Source organism: Antennarius striatus, chromosome 21 (assembly GCF_040054535.1).
Source record: "Antennarius striatus isolate MH-2024 chromosome 21, ASM4005453v1, whole genome shotgun sequence".
In the NCBI taxonomy this organism is placed as follows: Eukaryota; Metazoa; Chordata; class Actinopteri; order Lophiiformes; family Antennariidae; genus Antennarius; species Antennarius striatus.
Window position 1 is genome coordinate 4,482,501 of NC_090796.1, and position 25,385 is coordinate 4,507,885.

The 25,385-nt window shown below is 44.1% G+C and overlaps 2 protein-coding genes across 2 annotated transcripts; both read right to left on the minus strand.

Moving 5' to 3' along the window:
- Positions 1–1,694: 1,694 nt before the first annotated feature.
- On the minus strand, positions 1,695–4,443 carry LOC137588542 (WAP, Kazal, immunoglobulin, Kunitz and NTR domain-containing protein 2-like). The gene is made up of 2 exons (XM_068305679.1): positions 3,981–4,443; positions 1,695–3,869 (listed from the first exon to the last, which is right to left on the minus strand). Exons 1-2 carry the CDS (start codon positions 4,164–4,166, stop codon positions 2,316–2,318), a joined length of 1,740 nt encoding a protein of 579 aa, XP_068161780.1. The 5' UTR covers positions 4,167–4,443; the 3' UTR covers positions 1,695–2,315.
- A 10,372-nt stretch (positions 4,444–14,815) lies between these two features.
- On the minus strand, positions 14,816–23,633 carry LOC137588200 (tubulin alpha-1D chain-like). Its single transcript, XM_068305128.1, has 3 exons — positions 23,402–23,633; positions 22,981–23,129; positions 14,816–15,799 (listed from the first exon to the last, which is right to left on the minus strand). Exons 1-3 carry the CDS (start codon positions 23,580–23,582, stop codon positions 14,816–14,818), a joined length of 1,314 nt encoding a protein of 437 aa, XP_068161229.1. The 5' UTR covers positions 23,583–23,633.
- Positions 23,634–25,385: the final 1,752 nt, after the last annotated feature.

The window sequence follows — 25,385 nt, forward strand, 5'->3', positions numbered from 1 at the left end:
GCAAAAAGGTCTGCACAAGCAAATCAAAGCATAACTCTTGTACCCTCTAATGTGGCCCAATTCAATTTAGAAAAGCATGAAAGTGTTTGAAAAGTAGGGATCACACATGTTTTGAATATGTTCAGTTTTAATTGATAATAAATGGTGCTGTTTCAGACACCAGACTACCTGCTGAAGTGGTTAAAGGTGCTTTTAAAAGTGGGAAATCAGAGAAGAAGAATACCATTCAATTTTGTTCTAGTTGAGATGTGATTCTAAAGTGTACACTGAACCTATGAATGCCGTAAAATTTCCATATGGACTTAATCCAAACCACAATAGTGTGCACATATTGTTTCACCATTGACAACTATTACGAAAGATTTTCTGTACCAGTGTGTGTCTGACTGTAACCAAGAGGCTCTTGACAAGTCCCTTTTTGAATGCAGGAGTACATACATTAGTCTGGAATAAATCACCAATCATTATATCTAAACTTTAAATCCATCTGCAGAATTGTTCTTTTTCATGGTTCTTTTCCATAAAAGGCTAAAAGCTATATTTCTTGTTCATGTTCTATTATACACTAATGTGTAAACATTAGTGTATAATAGAACACTAATGTCATTCTATTTCACTTATAATTTGTCTGAGTTCCGCACTGTTACAGTCGTCATTCTGAAGGGCTGTACTATCCATCACTACACAAATGCAATGAAAATCAATGTCTAAGGAAATAAAGGTGATTTTAAAGGAAATCTTATAAAGCAGTGACTTTTTTCGTTGTCTTTATTATTTCTGTCCAAACTTACTCACAGCCATATGCACATCACCTCATATGTAAGATTAGAAGGTATTGCATCATGTTGTGAATAAAAATGTTCATCACAAAACAATTCCACTTAATCTTCACAAATGTCTATCAAACCATCCTGCTTACCTCTCACACTCAATAGATATGCAACAAACAACAAGAATATACATACTTTCCACAGAACAAATGTGGGATCTGATCTGGATGTGTAATTTTAGGCAGTTCTAAGAATATTCTTTGTACCTGCTGCGCATCAATAATGGTTTAAGTGACTTATAATAAAAAATGGTTGTTGCTGATATGAACTTTGTTTATATTGCTTTCTGATGTGATCCATGGTCATACTTCTCTGCTCCAGGGCCTCAACAGCTGCTGAAGTACGAACCTCAGCTCCAGGGTGGTTTTGCCAGTAAAGGAAGTCCATACATGGGTTTGATCCCCTGCCTCCCTCGCCACTCCGGATGGGAGAAACAGAATCTCATCTGGGAAGTAGAACACCCTCGTTGAAGTCCACCAAGACATGTTCCAAGGAACCAACAGACGCCGGCTGGCACAGCATGAAACACATAACTCATGTATGAAAATGGATCAGAGTTTTACAACTTAGGCTCCTGACCCAATTAGACTGAATCACGGAGGCAACACGAAATAGGGAGAAAGTTTTTACAATACCATTGGGGTGTTAAGAATGGATGGGCTCTGGTTGGGGATGAGGATATGTTGTTCTTAAGTCTGTTTTATCAGAACCTACCAGTGCAGCCACACAGATAGAGAAAGCCTGCTAAACAACAGGCGATTGTGTACTGTAGGCTTCAAAACAATAAAATTGTGTCTGCCCAAAAAATGAAAGTACGAAATGGGTCATGTACATATGAACAGAGGCCAATGAAAGGAGACAAAAGAAAATAAAAACCAACTCTTTATTTTTGTCACAGATAACATAAAATTATATCAAAAGCATCTACATTTCAGAGAAAATGTGAAATATAAAACTGCGTAAAAGCTAAAGGTAATAAATATCCAAAAATGGAAGAGTGAGTACATGAAAATTTAGAGTGATGGTGATAAATTGTGGAAGTTTATATAATATATTACAACTTCTTCATTGGGATGAACCAAATCAAGCTCGTCGTACTGAAATACATAGAAACCTAAATGTACAAAGTGTTCAGTTATGAAACATGCCTGGAAAAATAAAGAATCACAAGATTTGTGACGGTTAAATTATGTACATAAAAACTGCACCATGTCTGTCTTGAGCCTCTGCAACCTGCGTTTCTGCTGGAGGCAAGACAGAGCATGAGCAGAGGACGAGTTTGGAGGAGTAAGGTAACAAGAGGATCTTGATGGATGTCTCATGGTATTTCAATCAACAATGTGAATGACTGCACCCTTAATAAAAGGACATGTTCCTCACCGAGAAAACTTTCAAACACAGAAAGGAGGCATTACATGTAGCTACATAAAAGCTTATTGTAGGAGTCAGATTCCTAAACTTTACATAGAGAATATAACCTTTAGCCTACTGAGGGCTGTTGGTGATCGCTTTCAGAATATCACAGGTGTTCTTAGAGATGACCTCTCTCAGCTTCCGTATTCGACGAGGGCTTGAAGCACCCACGTAGCTCTCTGGCTGAAGGATGGCCATCCCATCATGCACGTTGCCCATAATGATGACCTGTCCCTCAGAGGCAGTGCCTGTGATGTTTGGGCAAGGGCAGTTCCAGTCCATGTTGAGGAAGGTGACCTCGAGAGGCTCCTTGCCAAAGAAACGTAAACCCATCTTCTCGTCCTTAAGGATCTCCTCCACAGTCACAAGGGCGTGGCCAGAGTTCTTTTCCTCTATAAGCTCTGTCATGTGACCCAGAATGACAAAGTCACTCCGACAGAAGCTCATCACTATCTTGCCTCTTGGCTTGCACACCTTGCAGTGGTGGTGGTTCTTGGGGTGGGGGCACGTCTCCTCACAGACCTCCTTAGATTCAAAGTTGTTGTCGTTGCCCTCGCATCCTCCGTAGATGAAGGACTGGCATTGCCGCAGGCTACTGCTGTAAGCCCAGCGAGGCTCGTAGGCTTTACAGGGGCCCTGCAGGGCAGGGAGCCCGCAGGGGCCCAACAGCTCTGGACCACAGCACTCCATACACTCCTCGTACGTCTCAAACATCTTGCTGGGCTGCTGGTCATTGCTGCTTCTGTGGCAGTGGGTGAAGGAAAAGCAGTTGTTGGCTTTGGGTTCATAATACCAACTCACTTTCTCTTGCTCGCTTCCACAATCCTCAGGGTTTTCAGCAAGTTTCAGACACTCTCCGGGTTGGCAGCGGGTCACATTCTTGGGCTCTGGGGTTTTCTGCTGCCCTTTAGGCAATATGGTCAGAGGGTGGCTGACCTGAACCAGTCCAGATGGGTTCTTGGCCGTGCAGGTGTAGATGCCTGAGTCATTTGGATGTGCGTTGTAGATGACCAGCTGACCGATGTTGGTGACCACCATATTTCCTCGCACATGATTAGGCATCATGACTGCCCTCTCCATGCCGTCCGGCCGCTGCTTCTCCCAGGTGATCTCAGGTCGGGGACGACCTGTCACCTCACACAGGAAGCTGGCTGTGTCACCTGCGTTTACGGTCTGGTGAGTGGGACCGCTGACCACCACGGGTGGCTGAGGCTCCGCAGGAGGTGGGATCGTCGTATGGAGAGGGGCGGTGGTTGGACGATGAGTGGTCGCCCGTGGCAGTGAAGGGCTGGTGTTGGGCCATGTGAGGTGGAAGCGACAGGTAACAACGGACAGGGTGATGCCCTTGGAGCACGCCTCAGCATCCATGTAACACTTGTTGTAGTAGGTCATGCCGTCGGAGGCGCAGGTGAAGTGTGGCTCTCTCTCGCAGCGATCGCGGCACTTACACATCGGCTGCCCATCCCAGACGTCACACTCAGACCCCTGCTGGTTGCACATGAAACTAGCACAGGTGGCTTCCTTTGGCATTCCCATGGGGCCTTTATCACCATCCATATAACGGGCCGCTACACAACTCCTGTTCCCGCACACATTTTGGCAACACTTTTCGAAGGTCTCACACTCCTGCAAGAGGAGAGACACCACAGATGCACAGTCAGCATTGTAACATTCTACAGATAGTCAATCACCTCTGAATTAAATATAAAAAGAATATAAAACACTCTGAGACATTACCTTATCTGATTCACACTCTCTAGTACAGGTGCTCATGGCATCCACCCACAGGTTAGGATTCATGTCATTCGGACAGATCCCCGCATGTGTGTAGGTGATGTGGGGCAAAATTATCGCCTGGTGTCCCATCCACACTGACACACACACGAGGAACCAGATCCACCTTGGAAACAGCATCCACCACATCTCCAGAGCCAGAGCACACCTCAGCAGACAAGTCAATGTTGTTGTTGTCGTTTTTGTTGTTGTTGCTTTAGCTGCTGTTGCCGCTTTTAAGTCAGAGAGAGAAAATCCTATTCTCTTAGAACTTGGCACGTGAGTGAGTCTGCCTGTCAGGGTAATGCACGTCCACCGGTTGGCCTGGGTTGATGTCCCACTCCTGCAGCGATGATGCTCTATTTGAAGGCTGCTGCCGACCTGCGGCCATCATCGTTCACATGACTCGTTACTCCTTACATGACAGTTCTGGGTTCCTGCTGAGATGCTGGAATACGCTGAGCTGTGGGCCGGACTGGCGGAGCACCTGCCTGTTAAAGGGATTGCTGGCAATGCAGTTTAACCCTTTGCAGGCACAGAGCGCACCGTGTGTAAAAAAAACTTTTAAACAGCTCTAATATATCAGTTAATGTGTAAGTCACTATATTTGTCTTGATATTACATTGGGAAAATGATCCTAACGATAATCAGAATTTATAAATGTGGTTTCCTTCGTATTTAACATGATAAAATAAAGTGAAATATGATTAATTTACCGAAGATGGATTTGTTTAGTTATTAACTCCCTGAATAATTCATTCCTTTGGGTCAAATAAATTCTAAATAATTTGTAAATTTCATACAAATTATTGAGTTTTTCTGTTTTGAAAACAAAATCTGACCAATATGAACCATTCCCTTTTTGCAATAATCAGATTTTCTATTTCTGAATTAATTTAGGATGCACACATTTATTCTCAGCATCTCGTCACCACTTTATCTTTTCTCTTTTTGTTTTGACCACATTCTTATCCCATCTTTATTTACTTAGTTGTCTGTCATTGATTTAGTTTTGTTCCAGGGCAGGCTCCAAACAGAAGTTCATTTTGATACTGTTTCATGTCTTTATGTGTCGAAAATTTACATTTTTGTTAATTACGTTCATGAAGGCTTCAGCTGCTGAAAATGTAGCTAAGATTTAGTTTTAAACAGACTGGCCTAAAATGAGTGGGGCTAGTGGGGGTAATAATAAATAAAATAAAATCACCTTTTATTATTTTATGTTTCTTTTTTAAGTTCTCTTCTCTTTTTCTTCCCATTTTTCACCTTTGTCCATGTTTCTGTTGGATTGTTTAATAATCAAATGCATAATATTTAATAAATCTTGATGGTGGGATGGGTCTTTAAGAATAGAAATATTTGCATTTTGATGGGGAAATAGGATTATAATTCAGTCTCTATTTTTCCACATTTTCTTTGAGGAATAGTGGATGGATCGTGTATATAAAAAAAACCTTATGTAAATAGCTATATTTCCAAAAGTATTCGCTCACCTGCCTTCACACGCATACGAACTTCAGTTGCTTCGCATTCGTAATGTAACGGATTTAACATGACGTCAGTCCATCTTTGGAAGCTATAACAGCTTCAGATCTTCTAGGAAGGGCTTTCTACAAGGTTTGGAGTGTGTTAATAGGAAATTGTTATCATTCTTCCAAAAGGGCATTTGTAAGGTCAGATACAGTCTCTGCTCCACTGAACACCAGAGCTGTTCTATTAGGTTCAGGTCAAGACTCTGCGCAGATCAGTAAAGTTCTTCAACACCAAACTCACTCATTAAATGTGTTCATGGGCTTTGCTTAGTGCTCTGGTGGCTTCCTACCAGTGTAGAGAGAGAGAGAGAGAGAGAGAGAGAGAGAGAGAGAGAGAGAGAGAGAGAGAGAGAGAGAGAGAGAGAGAGAGAGAGAGAGAGAGAGAGAGAGAGAGAGAGAGAGAGAGAGAGAGAGAGAGAGAGAGAGAGAGAGAGAGAGAGAGAGAGAGAGAGAGAGAGAGAGAGAGAGAGAGAGAGAGAGAGAGAGAGAGAGAGAGAGAGACTTTATTAATCCCGGAGGAAATTGTACATATCCACTGCTCAGGCGTTACATAAAGAATAAATACTGGATAAACACCAGCGCCTTCAACACAAACTGGCGCTCGAAAAGTCAAAGAAGAGCACCCTGACGGCACAGCCCCCGGTGTCCAGGTGGGAGAGCACACGGTGGAGGAGGTACAAGACAGCGTCGTTAACCCAAACCTTGGCCTGATAAGCGAACTGAAGAGGGTCCATTGCACCCTGCACCTGTGGACGCATGAGATCCAGAACCAGTCGCTCTAGGGTCTTCATTACGTGGGAGGTAAGAGCGACCGGTCAGTGGTCGTTGAGCTCAGTAGGGCATCCTTCCTCGGGGACACGGACGATGCAGGAGGTCTTCCACAGTGACGGGACCCTCCCCAGCCACAGCCTGCGGTTGAACAATCACTGCAGGGGGTCTCCCAGTTCCGAAGCACAGGTTCAGAGGAGTCTTGGGGAGACCTTATCTGGTCCAGCCACCTTATAGGGATGGAGCCTCCTCAGCGTTGTCATCACCAGGTCTGCAGTTATGACAGACTTGGTAGTGGTGGGAGCAGGAAGTCGTGGCGAGGTTGGAAGTCCAGTGGTTGAGGTGGGGTCATTGAGCTTCGCAGTTCTTGGAGAGGGCTCAGGAGAAGTGGCAGGGGTGGAAGGAGAGGATGCACAGGAGGAGGGAGCATCAGCGGAGTTGTCTGCAGGGCCGGGAGAGGCCTAAGACGAGGAGCCGGGAGTGGTGGGGGAGCTGAACCGATTGAAAAAGCTGTTTAGTTCATTCGCTTGTTCAATATTCCCCTTCACAGTGCTGCACCCTTTCCCGTGTCTGGTGATAGTTCTCATCCCATTCCAGACCTCCCGTACCTGGTTGCACCCCAACTGCTTCTCCAGCTTCCTCCCGTACGCCTCCTTGACCTCCCTCAGGCAGAGTCTCACTTCCTGCTGGGCCTTCCTCATCTCCTCCTCATTCTTGCTCCTGAACGCCCGCTTCATCCTGTTCAGGACAGCCTTGACTTCCTTGGTTACCCATGGTTTGTTGTTGGGGTAACACCTGACTGTCCTGACAGGGGCCACTGTGTCCACACAGAAGTTCATGTAATCTGTAAAACACTGAGCTGCCCCCTCAATGTCCTCCCCATGTGAGCCCACGATGACATCCCAGTTGGTGGTCTGGAAGCAGTCCCTCAGCATCTCCTCCACTTCCAGGGTCCACCTCCTGACCTGCCGTGTTGTTGCTGGTAGCCGTTTCACCAGCGGGATGTAGGTGGGATGTAGATGCACTAGGTTGTGGTCTGATTTACCTAGTGGAGGGAGGGGGGTGACGGTGTATGCCTCCTTAGCATTAGTGTAGATCAGATCGATGGTTCTGTTCTTCCGTGTGGGACAGTCTACACACTGGACCATTGTGGGGAGAAATGAGTCCAAGGTGACGTGGTTAAAGTCACCAGTAATAATGACGAGTGCCTCTGGGTGCCGGGTCAGAAGAGCGGAGGTGGTCCCACAGATGGTCTCTCGTGCAGTCTCTGGGTCTGCAGGTAGGGGATGTAGATGGCGAGGACAATAACGTGTGAAAATTCAGGCGCCAGGTAGTAGGGTCTGATGCTAACAGCTATTAGCTCCAGATCAAGGTTGCACAGTGTCAATTTCACCGTCACATGTCCTGGATGGCACCATCTATCATTGGTATAGATTATTAATCTACCTCCTTTCTTCTTACCGCCGTTGTTAGTGTCCCGGTCCGTTCGTACGGAGGAGAAGCCGGTTAGTCCGACGTTAGCGTCTGGCACGTCACCAGTTAGCCACATCTCTGAGATCACAAACAAGCTGGTCTCCCGGTAGCGCTGTTCAGTCCTGCACAGCACCGTCAGTTCGTGCAACTTGTTTGGTAGCGAGTTCACATTCCCCATGATGACGAAGGGGATGGAGGGTTTGACTCGCCTCCGGTTAACGGCCTAGCAGTTAGTCTAGCCCTTTCAACGTGACCCGCTCGGCGGGGATGAGATCACGTGTTGCTGGGTCTCCTTTGGCCCTCAGAGACATTAACTCATCCTTGGAGTACACAAGCATATTGCTATACATTATCAAAATTTATGTTAGAATAATATACACAGAAAAATAGAAAAAAAACGCAAAATTAAGCATAACAAACTCACTCTGAGCAGAGGAAACTGCAGCCTGCTCGCGCATGCACAAAGAAAAAATGTTTGTCACAAATATTTGTCGTCTGCATGCCTTGGTGCTTGGCTTTATACTACTGTGGCTATGGAAGGGATTTGATCACCTACATTTGGCTGGTTTGGATAACTGAGCAAGTACTTTGAGAAATATGGTAACCGATACCAACCGATCCGGTATGGAAGTCATAGGTTTGATTCGCATCTTTGATTTGGCAAAAGTTTTACGCCGGATGCCCTTCCTGATGCAACCCTCTGTATTTATCCGGGCTTGGGACCGGCACAATAAGACACTGGCTTGTGTCCTCTTGCGGCTACATTAGAAATATGGTGTATATATGGAAAATGTATTATCCTATTTAACTGATTACAGTATAGCACAATCCAGACTCATTAGCTTTAGAAACATACTAATTGGGCTTCAAGTTGTAGTTTTATGGTGGAGTTTGAGGGATGAGGCTTTACTGATCTATTAATCACCTTGTTGTAATCATTACATTCTCACTAAAGAGTCTCACTGGTATGGTTGACCTAAGATATGTGATCATTATTAGCTCGTGGATTTAAACGTAACATTATACATGCTCTACATTTGTCAAAGCCAGTCTTTGTACACAGATTAGTCAGGGAAATATAAAAAACTGACAAGACACACAAATTCCAGGAGAAAATTGTTGCAAAATAAGAAAGTAGGGCATCGTTGTAAAGACAAGAAAAGTGTTCCTTGCAGCATTATAAAAGTTCGTTTTTGTGTCTGACTCACAGGCCGGCAGAGGTGAGCTGAGGACATTACAACCTAAAAAAATAATTTTGAGATCAGGTGATGTGCTCCATAGTGGGCGTGTGCCCAGATAGAGCCTGAATGAATGAAGGTGTTATAATAAACTTTTTTCCTGTATTTCCTCCGGTTCAGCTGAGGACAGACGAGCGATCAGCGCAATAACAGTGGACTCCTGCTGCGTTTAAGTGTTAACATGGGAGATTTTTTGTTCGTGATGCAGACGTGCTGATTTCTCTCCCTCTGTGTGTGTGTGTGTGTGTGTGTGTGTGTGTGTGTGTGTGTGCATGACAAGCAAATAAATAAAACTTGTTTATCTCAAACTCACCAAGCTTCCAGACTTGCAGGTCTCAATCCCATAAGAAGGATTACATTTGCCCTATTTCGCAGTGACAGACAACCACATACATTCCTCATGTATGAAATCAGAGCGTATTAGAACAACTAGTTAGCGTGCTGGATGGATATTTCCTGTGATTTATCGACAGCCTTCAAACCTGGTTTATACAGTCTAACAGAAAAAGGATTTCTTTGGATGCAACGTGTCAAGAGTTCTATATTCCTGACACAAAGACAATAAAAATATTTGCTCACCCTGCAGAGGCCTTAATGTAAAGATACTCCTCCACAAAAGTCGGACCCGGTGAGGGCAAGTCAATTCTGGGGCTAGAAACATGCGATGAGTGGCAGGTTTATTCATTTTCACTCAGGAAAATATCCACATGAAACGTTTTCTGCAGAATAAAATTATATTACACCCTAAAAAACATCCGGTCATCCATCGGCAGACCTACAGAGGAAGGGTTATTTGAGGATACAAGTATCAGTTACGATATAAGATACTAGAAACTTTCCTCAACTCAATTAATGTGCAACCTGAGAATCAAACTTAGCAGTGGAAATATAAGATCCTTAAAAATTACAATTTGAAGTTACCCAATTTCAGCCACTTTTTTTTCCCTATAATCTATTTAATATAGTGTTTATACTGCTGCATATTGAAAGACAACACACACACACACACACAAACACACACACACACACATACACACACACACACACAAACACACGTATAAACGCACATGCAAACACACACATTGGAGCATGGCACAACATGAAAAACTAGAAGATACATTATTAGAAATTTGCATCACACATTTTTGTGTCATTCTGTTAGCTTACACAGCTTAGAATTAACACTTGAAAAAGGAAATGTGCTTCCTCTTCAGGAAAATGTCCCCCTAAACCAGTTGTTGCTCTTGCTGATAAAGGAATTTGGGACATCCTCACCCTTAAGCACTTAAATCATTTAACAGGAGCTAAAATGTTTGTGCTGTAAGTGATCTTTATGTACCGATTGTTCCATGAAATGAGTGATGATACAGTGTAGGTGGTTCATTATCAGAGCTACACAGGTCACTGTTAGAGAGAAAAAGATGGAGGAAGATGCAGATTTTTCTGCACAAAACTCTTAAAATCACTAGTTCTAAAAATCTGCGGTTGAATTCTCACCTTTTAAATGATTACCAGTGAATCAACCGAAGAAATTTAAAATAAACCACAAAATGATGGCTTAACAAAGAACTTCCTGCCGAACCAGTATCCATCTGGTCATTCCTCACATACAGACAGAATTCAGTTGCATCTACATACCGCATTTGATGTGTTACTCAGCGCGAACAGTTCGTATGTTGTTCTGAACTCTGTGTGTGTTCCCTCTTTCATCACCGGTGTGTCTTTGTGCCTCGTGCAAAGCCTTTCAACCTGTGGAGTTGTTGCCTGTTTTTGGACTTTAGATATCTTCCCTGCTCCCTCTGGACATGGTTTACTTGTTTTGGACTGTACTTTCAATTTGACCCTCGTCTACCCCCCTTTCTCTAAGACTGTTCTATTGCTTTTTCCTAATCAAATCTTTTTAGCAGCACCTATTTTCGCACAGATATCTTGCAACTTTTTGTTTCCCTGCGTAAAGTTTGCACAAACTGACTACAGTCCAGACCTCCCTCTGTTTTAGCTTGAACATATTTTGCAATTTCATCAAACCTCAAATGCTGTAATTTTATCCATCCATTTCCTTGCAGACAACATGACCGCAAGTGTCTTGTCTACAGCCACTTCTTTACCTTATGGGTCATGGTTCTCCTGTAGTCTATCCCAGGTGGCTATGGTGAAATGCAGGGTACACCCCAGTTGAGACACCAGCTCATAGCGAGGCCACACAAAAGACAAACACACACTGAAAATTTGAAGTGACCAATTCACCTAAACTACATGTTTCTTTAAAGGTGGAAGCTGGAGTACCCAGCGAGAACCCTTGCAGACATTTGAAGTCTTGTTGATCCGAGCTTTAGGGAGGAGCACTTGCTGTTTGTCCCGAATGATGACAATCTGTCCAGATCAGATCTCAAGGGGGAACAGTAATAGGGGCCACAGATTCCTGCATTGGCTTTTGAACTGCCAGGCAGGAGGCCAAGAGGAAGACCAAAGTGGAGGTTTATGGATGTAGTGAAAGAGGACATGAAGGCAGTTGGTGTAGGAGAAGAGGAGGCAGAAGACAGGGTTAGATGGAAGCAACTGAATCGCTGTGGTAACCCCTTCAGGGAAAAGCCGAAAGGAAAAAAGTTTATTGTGGGCAACAGGGATAATAGGTGATGCACCATATCAATGTTCACTTGATGCAAGGCATGTTCATCCTGTTTGGCCTCCTTCATCACAGTGTCGGATGTTATGTAAACCAGGACGACACACTCTTATCACTGAGGGCTCCATGCCAACTCCTGGGCATCCGGTTATGATGCCCTGTTGAGCTTCATGAACTTCCTCGTGGTTGAGGTACTCCAGAGGCAGCTCAAAAGTCTAATTCATTCATCTTCTATATATCACACATTTCGTCTGCTATCGCGGGTTGTGGAGTGCTGTAACCTATCCCAGCCAGCTGGGGGCGTGAAGCAGAGTGCACCGCTGAGCCATATATATGACAGACAGACACTCACACACACACTAACACCTAGGGGTAATTTGAAGCCGGGGAGAGCATGCGAACTCTGCACAGAGCGGGACTAGAACCTGGGTCCGCCGTGTTGTGAGGCAGCAGAGCTAACCACTGCGCCACCGTGCCATACTGGAAGGGTAAAATGTCAAATTGAAATAGGAAACAAAATTCAATGACAAAATAACAATACTTGTTTACAGAACAAATAGCTGATTAGATGATTCCTCTGAAGACGTTCTGCCTTGATGATATCAGGAACCTTGGCTTTGGTCCCATTGGCTGAGCCAGTCATCCCATGCGAACCAGTAGAGGATGAGTCCACAGCAGAGACGACGTTGGGTGATTCCATCAAGTGCCAGTAGACTCTGACTGAAAGGAGAGTTTCCAGCCTTGCAGGAAAATCCTGTCCGGCTTGTCAAATTAAAAACAGACGATCCTGAGATTTAACCTCATATGAGATTCAACCCTAAAAACCACTGAAAGTTGGTTTTTAGGGTTGGTATATGGCTGCATACGTCCGGTCACAAAGCTACAGCTAGAGTGTGTGTGTGTGTGTGTGTGTGTGTGTGTGTGTGTGTGTGTGTGTGTTTGTGTGTGTGTGTGTGTGTCTACGTGTGTGTGTGTGTGTGTGTGTGTTAGGCATGTATTTTCAGATGGACATGCCAAACACACACCTGGTGCTAGTGGTGCTAGTGTATTGGTATTTGGGATGTTTAGAACGTCACCTCTAAGAGACGAAATGTCTACTCAATGAGAAATAAAACGTGAAAGTCATTCAAAGACGTGTTTGTGGTGACTCAGACTAGTGTAAGTGGTCATGGTGGTTCCAGTCCAAATGAGGCTAAAGACCCTCCACTAATATCTTGCTCAGTAGAGTTTCATTGGGATTAGGGTAAGGGGCCACGGAAAATGCAGAGGGCCTGGGCTGGATCTCTATTTGGCTGGTAGCTCCCTCTAGTGGGATAAAGGAATAATTACACTCACGTCAGCGGGGCCAGTCAAAAAAGATAAACTAGGACGGACAGACGGACAAAGACACAAACACTGACAATTGGGATGAAGTGGGATGTAAGAAAAGGTAAAGTTTCACAGTGTTGTACAACATGTTACACAAGAACACACAAGAATAGAGTTATCACAGTTAGACAACACAGCACCACCTAACAGCAGAAATTGCAGAAATTGTATTTTAGGTCCCAGATCCCAACATATAATGTGTTTTAAACCTTGACATTTGTTTCATGTACATTAATTTGACATTTACTTGCATCTTCTGTTGTACATCAGAAGATGGAAGTGTTTCAGCTTTACTAATGATGTTATTTTTGCTAGTTGTTACCAGCTAGTTGTTGCTGTACTGTTGCATTTGCACACAAGTCTTTCCAGTTGCTGGTCTCTGCCTCCCTGAACTGTCCACATTCTGCAAACCACTGACAGCAGAAGCCACATCCATACTGGATATTGGTTACCTATCATTATGTCTGATAATTAGCTGTAAATGAACTGAAGTAACCTGGTAATGACATTACACAAAGTGAACTGCAGGGTTCCTGATATGGCATGCTTGGAACTGTTAAAACTAAATGTATATTAGCTGACTATTTCGTTGTTGAGTACAATACCCGTGGAAATACTGCGATAAAACAATAATATCAGACCTTGTTTTTTTGTTTTTTTTCTACGCCGTCATAAGACAACCAACTGTTGTGTCTGACGAAGCCGTAACAGTTCCGTATTTGTGGGACAGACGAACGCGAAGACGAAGGCCGCTTCAGCGTTACGGACACCACGACCAAACTCTTCGTGAGTTTGGTCGTGGTGGATAAAGCTTCGGGGTTCACCACATGACAAAGTGAGGTCCATCACAATCAAAGAATATAAACCGCTATGTTTGAAGAAGCTAAAACGGCTCAATAAGTGAGAAACATGGACAAATGTGAAGACCGGAGCTAACTCGGCTAAAGGGCCGAACTTCCGGGTAGATGCCGACCAAAACTGTACACAAGAAAATGTTTGTTTTCTTGTGTACAGTGTGTTTGCATTATATGTCAATGGACATTAAACAGGGAATAGAGTATTTTTTATGGTGACAGCTGTTAATTTCATTCTACGATGCTCTGAGGAGCTCTTGTTCACGTGATTCCTTCAGCGCCTTGATTGGTTGGGCGCTTGATTGACAGGCAGTGGTAGGAGTTAAAACGTAACAGCATGAGGTGTTCAAGTGAGCTTATTCAAATATATAGATGGGGGAGATGTTGAGTAAATCATAGACAGGTTTGTGTGAACTGTTCTAGTATAATGAATACAGATCCAACAGCACATTTAATTTTTTTTCTATAGCAGTCTGTTTGACCATACGTTCGTAAACATTATTTTAGAACAGGCCTCATAAGTTGGATTTAAACAGACTCTATTAGCTGAGGTGTGAGACTGGTTTCCAACAATGTGTGCTTGAGCAAAATAACACAAGGTCAACACTATGAAGTTCTAAAAATAGAACCGTGTGCAAAATCTGAAAGATGATCATGGGACAAATTCCAAAATTTTCATTTATGGAGAGACAATGATTCAGTATATTTATGGGATTTATTGAACACCACAGGAATATAACGTCTGACCTGTCAAACATAGTTTTGATGCACAACCAAAAAAAAACCTGTCATCTCTACATCTCTACAAGTGGATTCTTAAAAATCCAAATAAAATAAATAAAACATTTCACATACAAACTGATTTCTATACCTTAGTCCTCTCCAATTCATGCAATAGACCAATCTTGTCTGTTAAATAAATTGGTAGTGACAGCTGAACCTAATATTCATCCCCTTCCCCACCTTCCCCAGCGTCATCAACCGAGTCGACTCCAACCTCTTCATAATCCTTCTCCAAGGCAGCCATGTCTTCTCTGGCCTCAGCGAACTCTCCCTCCTCCATTCCCTCCCCAACATACCAGTGGACAAAGGCTCTCTTGGCGTACATGAGGTCAAACTTGTGGTCGAGACGAGACCAGGCCTCAGCGATGGCTGTGGTGTTGCTCAGCATGCAGACAGCCCTCTGCACTTTAGCCAGGTCTCCTCCAGGAACCACAGTTGGAGGCTGGTAGTTGATACCCACCTTGAAGCCTGTGGGGCACCAGTCTACAAACTGGATGGTGCGTTTGGTTTTGATGGCACCGATGGCTGCATTGACATCTTTGGGCACCACATCACCACGAAACAGCAGGCAGCAAGCCATGTATTTACCATGACGAGGATCACACTTCACCATCTGGTTGGCCGGCTCAAAGCAGGCATTGGTGATCTCAGCAACAGACAACTGTTCATGGTAGGCTTTCTCAGCTGAGATGACTGGAGCGTAGGTGGCCAGAGGGAAGTGGATACGAGGGTAGGGCACCAAGTTGGTCTGGAACTCAGCCAGGTCAACATTCAGGGCTCCATCAAAGCGAAGGGAGGCTGTGATTGAAGACACAATCTGGCTGATGAGCCTGTTCAGGTTGGTGTATGATGGACATTCAATGTCGAGGTTCCTGCGACAGATGTCGTAGATGGCCTCGTTGTCCACCAGGAAGGCACAGTCAGAGTGCTCTAAAGTGGTGTGGGTGGTCAGGATGGAGTTGTAAGGCTCCACTACTGCTGTGGAAACCTGGGGGGATGGGTAGACGGCAAACTCAAGCTTAGACTTTTTTCCATAATCAACAGAGAGTCTCTCCATTAACAGGGAGGTGAAACCTGAACCAGTGCCTCCACCAAAGGAGTGGAAGACCAGAAAGCCCTGGAGCCCTGTGCATTGGTCAGCCTGCAGACAGAGAAATTATAAAATTATATTATCTTTATATTATAAAGACATAATATGCAATGAAAAATAAAATGTTTTGTATCATTTGTATGCATGCTTTTTATCTTTAACAGATTTGTAAATGTGCATGACTACTAAGAAATCCTGACAGAACCTTAAATGATGGGTGATGCTTTTAAAAATGACTTCATTGAGTCTGTGTCATAAATCTCTGGTAAATTTACTGAAAACAGAGGACGGAATACCCTGTATTGTCTGCAATGCAGTCCTTTACCATTATAAATGTGACTGAAACCAAAGTTATCAATTTGCTTCAATCACTTAAACCATTAAAAGCAAAGGTTGTTCTTCGTGTGGAAAAAAACATGCTCGTACGTCTAGGTTTAGTCTCGCCACCCGTAATTGCCTCAATCATTAATCATTCAATTTCATCTGGTCACTGTCCAACGGTCTGGAAATCTACTATTATTACCATGTCTTTAAATCTTGTGACTCAACTTCTCTGCATAACTATCGGCCAATAAGCATTCTTTCGGCCATTTTCACAATTGCAGAAACATGGGTGGCACAGCAGATTGTCCATCACTTAAAGAGCAGCTCCCCCTGTCTCCACCGCATGCAGTTTGGTTTCAGATCCAAGCATTCTACTGAAATGGCCACATGCCTCTTCATTGAGAAAATAAAATATTTTCTCGACAAGGGTGGAGTTGTAGGGGCTGTCTTTTTGAACCTTAGGAAAACATTTGATACAGTAAATCACTCTGTCCTTCTAACCAAGCTCTTAAAATTCAACTTCTCTCACAACGTTGTGAGCTGGATTGAATCATATCTGCGTGATCGAACACAATCTGCATTAGTTAACAACTGTAGATCTGGTTCTCTTTGGCTTACCTCTGGAGTCCCTCAGGGATCAATATTATGCCCCCTTTTATTTAGTCTTAATATCAATGATTTGCCTACTGTTTGTCCTAACGCTGAATACTTAGTGTATGCAGACGACACGGTTTTCTTTGTTCATGGTGGCTCCAAAGTCAGTGTTCATCTTGGTTGCAGGAGTGCTGTCCACAGCTAAACGTTTCTAAAACTATAGGCATGTATTTCACCAAAACAAATAGCGTATCACCTGACCCTGATTAACATATTAATAGAGAAAAATACAAATCGTCAGCCAATATAAATATCTTGGGTTAATAATATATTCACAGCTCTCCTTTAAAGCCCATATTGACAAATTGTGTAAAAAAAATCAAGTTAAATCTTGCAAATTTCCGTGGAATTCAAATGAAATTTCACCTGAAGCCGCAAAAATGTACTTACATTCAATAATTTTCATCAACTTCAACTATTTCCTGACCAGTTGGTCCCAGGCTGGTGTGGTGGAAAGTTTTTAATGCAATAAAAGAATATAATAAAATAATATAATTTCATTGAACTAAAAATCTAGATTGTTGTTTGTGTGCCAAATCTTTCAGCACTTGGGAGAAACGGCCCCAGGAAGTCTCGAGGTCATGAAAGATTCTGCAAGAATCTAATCTGTTTTTAGAAGTGTTTGTGTAAATGTCAGTATCTTTTAATAATTTTATCTGCACTAAATGTCCTCGTGAATGATTAGGTTATGTCATCAGCCATGTGAAACTGTCGACTAGATGTCTCTGCTAACTTCTTGAGGTCATGATGTACCTACTGAAACATAGTTACGCCTTTAGGGTATAAAAAGAAATGTGATCCATTTCCTAGTTTGCACTTGAAGTTTTTTACTGTACCCAGAATATTCTGTAACAACAAGCGGATTAAGTGGGTTGGAAGATGAATGAATGAATGAATGAATGAATGAACACATCGGAAGACTTTTTCATCGTCTCCAGAGCTCTCATCATGCTTAGATAAGTATTTGTTGAAATAGTCTGTTTGTTGAACCTGTCTGTTTGTCAATATCATCGATGATGTTATCGGACTCATACTCAACCTAGTGATGATATTACTTGTACTGCTACTCAACTTTGATTTGAATTGACAAAATAAATATCTTGTGTTTAATACACTGTGTCTTGTCTTAAGAGAAACGAAACCCCCACCACACTGGTCAGGCAATAGTTGTACAAAACCTTCAAAAAACCATTGAAAGTTTTGCACAAACAATTAAAGTTATGGATTAAAAAACTCGGCACTATCATCACAGCAAATTCAAAAAAATACAGCCTTTTAAACTGGGACAGTCTTGACACATTTGCAGATTTGATTTAAAAAGTACTGCATGATTTGGGGCGGCACGGTGGCGCAGTGGGTAGCACTGCCGCCTCACAACACGGCGGACCCGGGTTCGAGTCCCGCTCTGTGCGGAGTTCGCATGCTCTCCCCGTGTCTGCGTGGGTTCTCTCCGGGTTCTCCGGCTTCCTCCCACCTCCAAAAGCATGCGCTTCAGGTTGATTGGCTGGTCCCAAATTGCCCGTAGGAGTGAGTGTGTGTGTGAGTGGTTGTATGTCTTTGTGTGTGGCTCCGCGGTGCACTGGCGTCGTGCCCGGAGTGTCCCCTGCCTCACGCCCTATGCCACTGGGATAGGCTCCAGCTCCCCGTGACCCGCTGCGGCGGATATAGCGGTGGTCATATTACAATGAATGAATGAATGAATGCATGATTTGGCTCCAGATCCTCTGGCAGAGTTCATCAGCCAAAGAAACAGCTCTGAGTGGGTCACTTGAGGTTCTGTCAGAGGTGACTGTTTCATTCCTCTGTGCAGGAGCACTTTCGGTAAGTCGGTCTGGTCAGTGAGGAGCGCTGGTGAGTGGAACTCATTACCTGAAGATGTTAAACTTCCTACACCATACAAGGTCTTCACTATAAACTTGAAAATGTGGCTTATCTACACCTGCCAACACTAAAAGACAAGCCTGTTGTGATGTTTTGATGTTGTGATCAAATGTTATGTTGATATGTGTGATGTCTTATTCTCTTTTAATTGTACAGTAAGTGTTTGAATATGTATATTTCTACTGTATTGTAGATGTGTTTTACTGATTTAACTATTTTACCGCTGTATTGGTTTTTATACATCATGTGAAATTGTATCATGAGAGGATTTTGAAGGGGATTCAGACCCAAGTAAATATTTATTCTGAGGTCAGTTTATGGAGAACTGTTTGACATTAGATTTCCACAAACATAATAGGTTACGTCTGTATAGTTTCCTAATCTTTAATAATCATTGATTTGTCTTCATTCCTCCATCTTTTCTTTTACTGTCTTCATTTTTTTTTTAATATATACTGATTTTGATCCCTGAAGGGAAATTAAGAAGGCACACTCTAGTTAGTCATTAGTTCAAACGCATGCATACATAAAAGTGAGTACAGGCCCCTGTAGCACACGCACAGAAACACAAGGGGGCCTGTAGGCATGCAAGGGGAGGTAGAGTGGCGGCTAGCTCCTTCATGGTGCGCCCCTCATGAGCAATTTGTAAAGGGGGTGGCGCCTTGCTCAAGGGCGCCTCAGCAGTGCTCCAGGGTGCGAGCTGACACCTCCCACTGTCAGCTCACACTCCGGGGGTTTTTGGGCGGGAGAGGGAATCGAACCACCAACCTTGAATCATAGGACAACCCACTCTACCACGTGCTCTACCACTGAGCCACTATGAAGTTACTTCCCCTTTTCTAATGCTGCATTTTATTTGTGCAATTATATACTGTATACACAAAATCTAAAATTGTGATTACATAATTTTAGTTGTCTATCCCCCCACCTATATATTGAATAAGCTCACTTGAAAACCTCACACTGTCATGCTTTTTAACTGCACCCACTACCTGTCAATCAAGCACCCAACCAATCACGGCGCATATGCCAGAAGGAATCGCGTGAACAATATGTTGTAAGGCATTGGGCAGTGAGGCTTTTTGTTGCGGTTACGTCTTTCGTCCTCAAGACAACACAGATGTCCGGGACGAAAACGCTGGCCAAAGTGAAGTTTTTTGAAAACGCCCGGTCTGCGTTGTTGTGTGGACGCTGTAGCCGAAACTTTCTCTATCCGGATGATGTTTCCCTGTGACGAAAACTGCTGTGACCTGTGTCTACATGTATATGTTTTTTCTGACGTGTAACAGCTCCCCGACGTGAATTTCCACACGTCCCGGTCCCGTTCTCAGAGTTTTTATGCTTATAAACGTGTTGATCAATGCATTTATGCAGCTAGGTGTTGACATGGCCTGATTCAGGAGGCGGTTCGGTTTGTGCCACGAGTTTTGACAGCGATAAAAGGCAGGTGTTTTCTAAAGCGGGGAAATATTGTTACAAAAAAAAATCACCTAAGACCTGCCACAGTGGACAAAAATGTTGTTTTTAAATAAAAACCAATGATATGACCCAAGCATAATCACTGGCTACACCTCAACGTTACAAATTGTCCATACTCCAACCACAACCACCCTCCCCTCACTGTACGTTTACTGTATTTTCATTTTTGTCATGTCCAAATGATCATTTTCCATACTGCCAGTGTGTCTGTGTGTGTGTGTGTGTGTGTGTGTGTGTGTGTGTGTGTGTGTGTGTGTGTGTGTGTGACCACTGCCTGTCAAACACACAATCACGCACACACACACACACACACACACACACAGTGTACTGCCATCCCTAAAATATACGTTTTGTGTACTTCCTTATTTTGCTGACTTATTTTTATTCACAGGCTTTCTGCAAAATGCCACACACTTCAAACTCATGCCAACTGATATTTTAGCATCCAGTAGATGTTGTACTAGAGCAAATAAAGCCTCATAGAGCTTCAAACTTCCCAGTTAACGTAAGTGTCATAACTGTTCAAACAATTTTCATGTTTTTGAGCATAAAGTCCAAACAGCAGGAACAAACAGAAAACGGCAATGATGTCTGAGTGATTGAGTCAGAGTGGACCATATTTTCCACCTCCATTGTCGAAGCGACTGCTCGGAGCTGTGGTTGCAAGGTCTCTAGTGCCTGTCGCGGCGGTAACCCCCGAACCCGGTGGTGGACACCGGAAGGGATGCCGTCAAGCTGAAGGAGTCCTATCAAATTTTGTTGAATTGTAGGATTCCGGAGGCAGCTGACAAGTACAGGCAGGCCAGGCGTACTGCAGCTCGAATAGTCGCGGAGGCAAAAACTCGCGTCTGGGGAGAGTTCGGGGAGGCCATGGAAGAAGACTATCAGTCATCCTTGAAGAAATTCTGGCAAACCATTCGGTGCCTCAGGAGGGGAAAGTGGTGCACAGCCAACACTGTTTACAGTCAAGGCGGAGAGCTGCTGACCTCGACTGAGGATATTGTCGGGAGGTGGAAACAATACTTCGAGGATCTCCTCAATCCTGCTACCATGTCTTTCACAGATGAAGAAGAGACTGAGGTCTCAGAGGTGGAGTCGTCCATCACCCAAGCTGAAGTCACCGAGGTGGTTGACAAACTCCTCAGTGGAAAAGCACCAGGGGTGAATGAGATTCGCCCTGAGTACCTCAAGTCTCTGGATGTGCAGGTACTGTCATGGTTGACACGTCTCTGTAACATCGCATCGGGGACAGTACCTCTGGATTGGCAGACTGGGGCGGTGATCCCTCTTTTCAGAAAGGGGGACCGGAGGGTGTGTTCCAACTATAGGGGGATCACACTCAGCCTCCCGGGGAAAGTTCCAGGGTACTGGAGAGGAGGATTAGACCTATAGTCAAACCGCGGATTCAGGAGGAACAATGCGGTGTCCGTCCTGGTTGTGGAACACTGGTGCTTGAGGGTTCATGGGAGTTTGCCCAACTAGTTCACATGTGTTTCGTGGATCTGGAGAAGACAATCGATCATGTCCCTCATGGTATCTTGTGGGGAGTGCTTCGGGGGTATGGAGTCTGGGGCCCTTTGCTGAGGGCTGTCCGGTCCCTGTATGACCGAAGCCAGAGCTTGGTTCACATTGCCGGCAGTAAGTCAGACCTGTTCCAGGTGCATGTTGGACTCCAGCAGGGCTGTCCTCTATCACCGGTTCTGTTCATAATCTTTATGGACAGAATTTCTAGGCGCAGCCAGGGTCCGGAGGGAGTCTGGTTTGGGGACCAAAGGATTTCATCTCTGCTTTTTGCAGACGATGTTGTCCTGTTGGCCTCATCAAACCTGGACCTCAAGCGTTCACTGGGACGGTTTGCAGCTGAGTATGACGCGAGTGGGATGAGGATCAGCACCTCTAAATCGAGGCCATGGTTCTCGACTGGAAAAGGGTGGTGTGCCCTCTGCAGGTCAGTGGAGAGTCCTTACCCCAAGTGGAGGAGTTTAAGTATCTTGGGGTCTTGTTCATAAGTGAGGGAAGAATGGAAAGTGAGATTGACAGACGGATCGGTGCAGCTTCTGCAGTGATGCAGCCGCGGTATAGGTCTGTCGTGGTGAAGAAGGAGCTGAGTCACAAGGCGAAACTCTCGATTTACCAGTCAATTTATGTTCCTACTCTAACCTATGGTCATGAGCTTTGGGTCATGACCGAAAGAACAAGATCCCAGATACAAGCGGCTGAAATGAGTTTCCTCTGCAGAGTGGCCCTTAGAGATAGGGTGAGGAGTTCAGTCACCAGGGAGGAGCTCAGAGTAGAGCTGCTGCTCCTCTGCCTTGAGCGGAGCCAGCTGAGGTGGCTCGGGCATCTGTTCCGGATGCCTACTGGACGCCACCCTGGGGAGGTGTTCTGGGCATGTCCTACAGGGAAGAGACCTCGAGGAAGATCTAGGACACGCTGGAGGGACTATGTCTCTCGGCTGACCTGGGGATGCCTCTGGCTCCCTCCGGAGGAGCTGGAGGTTTCTGGGGAGAGGGAAGTATGGACATCCCTGCTGAGACTGTTGCCCCCGCAACCCGGCCCCGGATAAGCTGTAGATGGATGGATGGATGGATGGATGGATTGAAACCGTTACATCACCACAGTGATTTTTGACGTTGGATTTGCTTGGTGTATAATACAAATACATTTGTTTTCATATGTTTGGTAGGAAGTCTGATCTTGTTTTATTGTGGAATTTCCACAGGTTCCCGCTAGTTATCATAAAAGATAGTATAAGATGGTCTTTCGATCATTACTCTACTAATTTGTCATCATCACCATACATCATGCAAGTAATCAGTCATATTTTCTATATGCTCATTTTTTTAATCTTAAATGTTAAACCAAAACGAATGACTAACTCTAAAGTACCCTACCAGTTTACGGATTCTATCTAGGACACCATCGATGACCTCTTTGCCAATGGTGTAATGTCCTCTGGCATAGTTGTTAGCAGCGTCTTCTTTTCCTGAGATCATCTGTTCAGGATGAAAGAGCTGACGGTACGCTCCTGTGCGTACTTCATCTGGAAAAGACAGCAACAACAAAGAAAATATGTTTATTTGGAATAGGAAGTACTTAAAGTGGATAAAAGTTAGATAATATGAGTTAAACTGGCTAACCAAAGACACTTAATTTTTTCAGCTAACGTACAATGCTGATAAAAAAAGGTGATTAGAATTTGAAAGGCACCTGAAACCTTAACAATAACCAAACCTGACTTTACCTGAAGTTGATCATGCCTGATCTTAAAAAACAAAAACAAAAAAAACAAACCCATGTCACAACACTACTGACCCATCACAGTGGGTTCCAGGTCAACAAAGACGGCTCTGGGGACGTACTTCCCAGCCCCCGTCTCACTGAAGAAAGTGTTGAAGGAGTCGTCGTGGCCTCCGACAGGATTGCGATTGGGCATCTGTCCGTCTGGCTGGATGTCGTGTTCCAGACAGTAGAGCTCCCAGCTGGTGTTCCCCATCTGGACCCCGGCTTGGCCCACATGGACAGAGATACATTCACGCTGGGAAAAAAGAACAAAAGATGCAGCTTTGTAACTGTTCTTTTCCACATGATAATATTCAATATGACGATGACTATTTCTCTGCATAGTTATGATTGTCAATATGTTAAATATTTTGTCATGATGCACTAATTTATGCTACATTTAGAGGAAAATTAAGGCATGATTCAAAACCTCTGCCACTAGATGGATGCCAAGAGTTAGATGGGGAAAAAAGTTTGAAGTTAAAATAATAGGAACAGATTATCTTTATATTTACATGCATTTCATCAAGCTATAAGAAAATAATTTTAAAAAATGAAGCATGAAATGTCAGCGGTGTGTGCCACGGGGTTTTGCTAGCATGCGTTAGCATATTTGCTTTAGCATCTTTACTATTTACCCACTTTGTCAACAAAGACTGGCTGAGCAATTTGGTCATGTAGAGAGGGCACAATGTAGCCGCAAGAGGGCACAAGCCAGTGTCTTATTGTGCCGGTCCCAAGCCCGGTTGCATCAGAAAGGGCATCCGGTGTAAAACTTTTGCCAAATCAAAGATGCAAATCAAACCTATGACTTCCATACCGGATTGGTCGAAACCCGGGTTAACAACGACCGCCATCGGCGCTGTTGACCTACAGGGCGCTGGTGAAAATTGGATTACTTTTGGTTCGAAGGAGAGGAAGAAAGTGCGTTCGCATGAAGAGAAGAGGAGCGCCAAGAGTATAGGACTAAGAGTAGGGACATTGAATGTTGGAACTATGACAGGAAAAGGTAGAGAGTTGGTTGACATGATGCAGAGAAAGGTAGACATACTGTGTGTCCAGGAGACCAGGTGGAAAGGTAGCAAGGCGAGAAGTTTAGGAGCAGGGTTCAAGTTGTTTTATCATGGTGTAGATAGGAAGAGAAATGGAGTAGGAGTTATCTTGAAGGAGGAGTTTGTTAGGAATGTCCTGGAGGTAAAAAGAGTGTCGGATAGAGTGATGAGTCTGAAGCTAGAAATAGAAGGTGTCATGTTCAATGTTGTTAGTGGTATGCTCCACAGGTAGGATATGAGCTGGAGAAGGAGAAATTCTGGTTGGACTTTGATGAAGTGATGCAGAGCAAGCCTAGAAGTGAGAGAGTTGTCACTGGAGCGGACTTCAATTGACATGTTGGTGCAGGTAACAGAGGTGATGAGGAGGTGATGGGCAGGTTTGGTATCCAGAAGAGGAACGCAGAAGGACAGATGGTAGTTGACTTTGCAAAAAGGATGGAAATGGCTATAGTGAATACTTTCTTCCAGGAACATAGGGTGACCTATAAGAGTAGTGGTAGGAGCACACAGGTAGACTACATCTTGTGTAGACGGTGTAACCTGAAGGAGATCAGTGACTGTAAAGTAGTGGTAGGCGAGAGTGTAGCCAAACAACATAGGATGGTGGTGTGCAGGATTACTCTGGTGGTGAGGAAGATGAAGAGGGCAAAGGCAGAGCAGAAGACGAAATGGTGGAAGCTAAAAAAGGAAGAGTGTTGCATGACTTTTAGGAAGTAGTTAAGACAGGCTCTGGGTGGCCAGGAGGTGCTTCCAGATGACTGGACAACTACAGCTAATGTGATCAGGGAGACAGGTAGAAGAGTACTTGGTGTGTCATCTGGAAGGAAAGTAGATAGGGAGACTTGGTGGTGGAATGAGGAGGTACAGGAGTGCATACAGAGAAAGAGGTTAGCTAAGAGAAAGTGGGACACTGAGAGGACTGAGGAGAATAGACAGGAGTACAGGTAAAGGTAGAGGTAGCAAAG